General features: G+C 53.8%; 1 protein-coding gene across 5 annotated transcripts; it reads left to right on the forward strand.

Moving 5' to 3' along the window:
* Positions 1-1959: 1959 nt before the first annotated feature.
* Positions 1960-5794, forward strand: LOC140843091 (putative N-acetyltransferase 8B). Of its 5 annotated transcripts, XM_073211325.1 has the most exons (3): positions 1960-2100; positions 3056-3122; positions 4249-5794. In XM_073211325.1, exons 2-3 carry the CDS (start codon positions 3102-3104, stop codon positions 5023-5025), a joined length of 798 nt encoding a protein of 265 aa, XP_073067426.1. In that variant the 5' UTR covers positions 1960-2100; positions 3056-3101; the 3' UTR covers positions 5026-5794. The 5 variants fall into 5 exon arrangements, with proteins under 5 accessions (XP_073067426.1, XP_073067434.1, XP_073067439.1 ...); XM_073211333.1 differs by lacking the exons at positions 1960-2100; positions 3056-3122 and adding an exon at positions 3137-3449; XM_073211338.1 differs by lacking the exons at positions 1960-2100; positions 3056-3122 and adding an exon at positions 3137-3383.
* Positions 5795-6664: the final 870 nt, after the last annotated feature.

A 6664-nucleotide genomic window follows, 5' to 3' on the forward strand; every position in this document is an offset into this window, starting at 1 on the left:
TCTAGACTAGTTAACTGTAATAGGTAAATAGTTACTTGTTCAGCAAGTAACAACAGAAATATAAGTACTAAGTGTGAAGTGCAAAGGCTTCAAAGGAGGAAGCAGTTGCCAGAATCCATCTGGTCCGGAATGGTCAGAAGTCTTGTGCAGAACAAGGCATTAGCCTGAAACTTGAAGAAACAACCTTAGCCACATACTGGAATTTGGCCAAGTGTGGCCTGATCCCTGGCAATAAATAGGATGGGTAATGGGTCTTTGGGGTGAATCTTACAACCCACCCAGTCGAACCTGTTCTCCCTGTATGCAGTGCTTTACTCTCACTCAGATTTCACCAAACACTCGTCAGTCATGTGCCTGTGGTACTGAAAAGGAAGAAGGTACAGACACTGGAGTCAGAGCTGTCTCGACTTGAGATCCCACCCTGACACGTTCTGGGGGGCTTTGGGTAGAAGATCTCAGCTTTCTCGGCCTTGGTTCCCTATTTGCAAAATGCGGACATTAACCTCAACCTCAGGACTTAGGCTGTCATGAGCTTAGGCTTATAACAAATAGCACAGCCCAGAAAAGGGCCTCCTCACGGTGACAGCCATCTAATATCTTGGGGAATAACAGTTACCTCCCCTCTCTTGGCACCAGGCAGCAGTGCCCAGGCAGAGAGTAAAATGAGACTCGCTGATGGCAGGAAAGTAACACAGTGCAGTCACTTTGGACAACTGCTGGGTAGCTCCTCAAAATGTTAAAACAATTTCCACCTGATCCAGCAATTCTGCTCCTCGTTTCATGCCCAGGAATTGCAGACGTGTTCAAACAAAAACTTGTACGTGAAAGCTCAGAGCAGCACTCTTCACAATAGCGGAAACAACCCAAATGGCCACAGTGGATGACTGGATACATAAACGTGCTCTATCCCGACTAAGGAACGTGATTCAGCCATAGGAGCAACGACGTGCTGATGCATGTACAGCATGAGGGAACCATGAAAACATGAAGTAACATGGCTGAATAGAGAACTTCACATTTTGCATGGTTCCATGTGAACAAAACATCGAGAATAGGGAAATCCAAGGAAATGTCAGATTAGTGTTTTCAGAGGTGTTGGGGATAGGGGCAAAGAGGGAGTGAATGCCGAGCACGCAAGGGGCTTCCTTCGGGAAGAAGAAAATGCTTTGGAAGTAGACCCAGGTGATGCTTGCGTGACACTGCAAGTGTACGAAATGCCACTGAAATGTACACATTAAGGTGGTTAATTAACACATGAAATGAGAGAAGCAGCACCCCTGCCTTCCTGTTAGGAGCTCACGACCTTAGCTGGATCCCTTTAGACTCTCGAAGTCAGCTGGGCACAGCCAGGCAGATGCCTCTCAACCCTCAGTTTCCTCTGAAAGCAGGACCAAGAGCCTGGAGTGTGCCACGACTTTCAGGCTTCATCCTCTACCGAGATTCACCCGCAAGTCCCCGGGGCACACACAGCTGCGGCCACCACCTGGCGGGCCACTCAGGCTTTCCCTGCCAGCTTGTGTGTGTTCATTATTTTTAGGTTACATATTTCCAAACCTGAATTAGAGCATACTGTCTTACAACCTTTTACTGCTTGGAGCTATTATTTTAACAATCTTTTCCACGTCAATATATCCTCCTCATCACGTAGTTCAAGCTGTAGGAAGGAGGGAAAGCCTGAATGTAAACTGAGGCCATGGGGTGTCGAGGAAGCCACAGACCCCGGTGAGGAAACTGAAGGAGCAGCTGGGGACAGACCTCAGGCCTCAGGCCCTGCAGCTTGACCATTAGGTTTCTGACCGGTTAATGTTAGACTCGCTAGGAACCCTCCCCTACACTTTGGCCCTCTGTCTGACTGCTGGCTCACACTCAGCTTAACTCGGAAATGCTGAAAATGAACTTCAGGGTAGGGAAAACAACGTAACAAACACCCATGGCTCACCGCCTCAACATTTCTGATGGGGAAGGCTTCCGGGTGGCTCCTTAGGGGCAGACATGAGTTTCACCCCAAGCCTGACCTCTCTCCAGCATCCCCTGGAGGCTCTTGCCAGAAACCTGGTGGGCATCTCTGACTCCGTCCTTACCCTCATTCCCAGTAGGACTGTAAGTAACACCTGCCATTTCTACTCCCCAAGCACCTGCAGGCCGGTCAGGTCTCATTGTCAGGGTCACCCCCCTTTGGCCTGAGCCACCGCTGTCTCTCACCGGGCCTCGGTTGGCCCAGATGGCTCCTTTGTGAACACAGAACGAGGCACCCCACCTTGGCAGAGGAGCCCATTGCATGCACAGTTCAGTGGGCGACAATGCTTTATTTGAGCAAAGAAGGAAATAGTGGCTCTCCTATGGGCAGACCTAGCTCTGTCCAGGCTCACGGCTTGTCGTTGGGCACATGAGGTTCCACTCGGGTTCTCTCTCGGCCCCCTTGGCCAGGTGCTCTTCCAAGGTGAGCAAAGTGCATCTGCACCTGAGGCCACCCCTCCCTGGAGCCCTGCACACCTTCTGGGGCCGGGGGACACCCACTCCCATTCCTGCCACCCCCAGCCCTTCCCACGTGGAGCTAGACGCATGCATGTGCACACCCAAACACCCCACACTCACATAACCCTGACTCTGTCACTCCCACCAGAAGCACAGTGGCCTCCTGTGGTGCTGGGAATAGAGTCCTAACCCCTAACCTGGAAGGCAGGCCCTGCATGGCCAGACCCCTGCTGCCCACCGACCTCCTTTGGTGGCCATGTGGGCCGTCGTTTCCTGAAAGCCTTGCCTTTGTCCTGCCTCAGAAACCTTTCATGCTGCTGTCGCCTCGGCCTGAACCACTGCCTTCACTCACCCTGCTCAGGCCTACCCAGCCTTCTGAACTCTGTCTGTGTCCTCCCAGTGTCGTTCTGTTTCATTTTCCCTGTTTATTTAGTGCTACATTTCAGCGCAGAACAGTTAAGTGCTCTTGCGGCACAGGTATGACCAGCGTTCAGCACCCGCGTCAGCTGCACACTGTACAGGTGCCCAGCGGCTTCTGTCAACATTGTTGGAAGCTAAAAAGAACCGTTGCTCATTACAGGTGCATGTACACAACACTGCCTCCGGGGCCTGACTGCAGTGGGTGAATGGAGGTGGAGCCTAGTGAGGTAAGTGCAAGGAACTGCATCAGATCAAGTTCACAGGCACCAGGGGCAGCACACACACGGACAGGCAGCTCTGAAGGACCTTGCGTCCTGAGCCAGGGGACCTGGACCTTGACTTGTGATGACAGCACACAGGACCAGGGTGCAGCCAGGCTCCTAGCAGGCGTGTGGAAGGACTGAGGCCATCAGACACTCCATGGGGCCAGGTAGACAAAGTCTGGGCCTGAACCGCTATGCGAAGAGTGGGTACAGGCCATCCAGAGGGTGAGGACTCCTGAGCTCGCCCAGACCTGCTTTTCCCTCAAGGCTCCTTCCCTGCCTATCACACAGGTGACTGTAATGGGCGCCCTGCTCTGTCATAGCCCAGCTTCTTGTCCTGGGGTTTTATGCTCATCAAATGTCCAGGCACCAGCCAATGTGATGCCATCCAGGGCCTAGGCCCCAGAGGTGGGGCAAGCCCTGCCCTGTCTCCAGGGACGCGTGTCTGAGGCTGAGGGCACAGGTAGGCGAAGGCCTCTGTGGACACGCAAGGCTGCTGCGGTAGCAGGTGAGATGACCGAGGGGAAGGACAGTGCTCTGAGGGCGGCCTTGAGCCCAGACTCTCCTAACTATCAACACTGGGCCATTTTTGGTAACTGACTATCAAGCCACTTCAGGAGCCCAAAAATTTACAGTGAAGGGCAGGAGACATTGCTGAAGTTTGTGGCTGGGAACAAAGGAATCCTGCAGTGTTTGGACCCTGGGAGAGGGACTGATGGGCCGGGGACATGGGGTCAGGCTGCTGCTGGGTGCTGCCCCACTGCAGCCAGAAGCTGGTAATACAAGGAAAAGGGGAAGGAGGGTGGAGAGGAGGGTAGTTTATGTGCCACAGCTTATATATGTTATTGTATTACATCCGCCTCAGTATCCCGGAAAGCAGGTTTCACCTCGCCGAGTTTACAGATGGCGAAACAGAGGCTCAGAGAGGTTAAGTGACGAGCCCTAAGTCACAGAGCTAGAGAGGGACGGAGCCAGGGCTAATGCCGGCCTTTCTGACCCTGCACTTCCTCCCTTTGGGGTGGCCTGCTGCTTCACAGCTGGATGGTGGGAGAGGCAGGACACTCACATGGCTTCCTCTCTCTTCCCCAAGGTGACTGGGAAGGTGCGCAGAGGCACGCAGCTCTCTCTGGTGGACTTTGAGATTCAGACCCAGAAGCCATCCATGGCTGCTTGTCACATCCGCCAATACCAGGAGAGTGACCGCCAGGGCGTCCTGCACTTGCTTTCCCAGGGGATATCTGAGCATTTCCCCACCGCATTCCGCCACGTCCTGAAGCTACCCCGAACCCTTGTGCTTTTGCTTTTGGGGCCCCTCACCTGCTTTGTGGCCTCTGGCTCCTGGCTCCTGGCCCTGGTGGCCAGCCTTACCCTCCTTGCTGCCCTGGGGTTCCTTGCCAAGTACCCCTGGACCGAGTTTGAAGTCTTATGTTTGCGCACAGACATGGCCGACATCACGAGATCCTACTTCAGCGACTGTGGCTCCTGCTACTGGGTGGTTGAGTCTGGGGGTCAGGTGGTGGGCATGGTGGGAGCTCTGCCCATGACGAAGCCCTCTCTGCAGAAGGAGCAGTTGCAGCTGCTTCACCTAAACGTGGCCCGCGAGCACCGTGGTCAGGGGATAGCGAGAGCCCTGGTCAGGACTGTCCTCCGGTTTGCGCAGGAGCAGGGCTACAGTGAGGTTGTCCTCAGCACCAGTGCTTTGCAGCTCTCCGCCTTGGCCCTCTACCGCAGCCTGGGCTTCCAGAAGGTGGGCCGGTATTTCTTCTCCTCGAGCTGGAGGCTAATTGATGTTCCCGCATTCCAGTTCAGATACTGCCTCTCCTCTGCTCAGGGGCCTCAGGCACAGAAGCAGGGAGGGTTCCTGTGACCTGTTTCTTGGTGGATCACTCAGGGGAGGCCTGGCTCTTCCTGACCTGGGCTGGGGGCTAGCATCCTGCAGGCCCAGGGAACGCGGACAGAGGTGAGGCCTGCCTCCCAGGAACTGGCAAGTGCAAACTGCAGATGGTGGTTCGTGCTGGGCCTCTGATGGTAGTTTTCCAGAAGGGAGGCGGGACGGAGGGTGCGGTGCAAGATAAATTTGGACGTCAGGGACCTGACCCAGCAGCAAGAAAACCTAGAACGCTGACTCCAAACGTCCCTTCACCTTTCTTCAGCTAATAAGGATATGAAGGATTAGGTAACCCACGTCACTAAAATATCATCTAAATCCAAATTACATTGGGGTTTACCTCCTGCTTAGGGGTTTACTTACATATTCAATGGCAAAGTGCCTGAACAACAACAAAAAGGTTATATAACCTAGAGCTGTCTATTGACTTGTCAATGAAATGACATAAAACACAGGACAGGGCATTCCATCAATCAATTTGTCATACAAAAGACCTAAGAGACAGGACAGGACTTCCCATCATTAAGAAAAAATAAAGGCCAACCTAATCCTTAGAGTGGGGCTGCTTCCAGTTTGCAGAGCCTGCTCTCCTGTCTGTAGGTTGTACTTTTTCTTTCACCTCAATACATTTTTGCTGCTCTTACTTGTTATCTCATATCTCAACTGGGTTTTTTCTTTCGAGAAGATAAGAATCTGGAAAACAACACGTTTAATCAGTAAAAATAACACACATTCCTTTTGATCATGAGCCTGTGAGTCTGAAATTTAGGCTGGGTTTGGCTGGGCTGCCCTGCTGGTCGAGACAGACTTGTTCCCAAGCGGTGGGACTGGTTGAAGTGACAGGGCCACAGGACTCTCTCACTGTCCAGTGGGTGAGCTCAGCACGGGTTTTAAGGGAATTGCAGAGGAGCAAAGGAAAAGAAGAAAGAAGCCTATGCTTTCCCACGCTTCTGCAGGTGTCGCAGCTGCTGCGGGCCTGACCACTCTGTCCCCAGCGCCTCTGCTACAACAGCGAGGGAGCCCAGGCCCTGTGCTTGTGAACGCATCCCTGGGCACCCTTCCCAGCTAGTCCCCTACCAGACTGGGTGAGCGCACGTGGTGTGCATCTGCTCCCCAGCTCCCCTACCCAAAGGCTGATGAGTCCCAGGAGTCTCTGAGTGCCCCAGTGACCAGGATGTGCAGCTGCCATCTCCGTTTTGGTCTCTTTCTTCCCGGACTTGGGTGTCACCCACAGTTCCCTCTGCAGGCCCCCACCTGCCTCCCACCTCCTGGCCTCCTGCCCTTGTGCCTTCCCCTTGTGCTGCTCAGAAAACCACACCACCACCGCCACCTGTCAGTGTGCCCGCCCCACCCAGGGTTTCAATCAAGCTTAGCTTGCCTCCTGAGTGGTGGTTCAGCTTCTGTTTCATGGGGCAGGGCTCAGGCCTGGCCTCTCCTAGGGGCAGGAAGAGGAAGGTGCCGGCAGCAGGACACTGGCTGGAGGCTTATGAAGACTCTGTGATTACAAAGCTTATTCTGCCCACTAGACTACTAGTAGCCCATCAGATCAGTCCTGTACCTTTTGTTCTCCCTGCAATGGCAGCCATCTCCCATAAGCCTCTGGCTCTGCCTCAGGCCT

This window comes from Manis javanica, chromosome 1 (assembly GCF_040802235.1).
Source record: "Manis javanica isolate MJ-LG chromosome 1, MJ_LKY, whole genome shotgun sequence".
NCBI classification, from domain to species: Eukaryota; Metazoa; Chordata; class Mammalia; order Pholidota; family Manidae; genus Manis; species Manis javanica.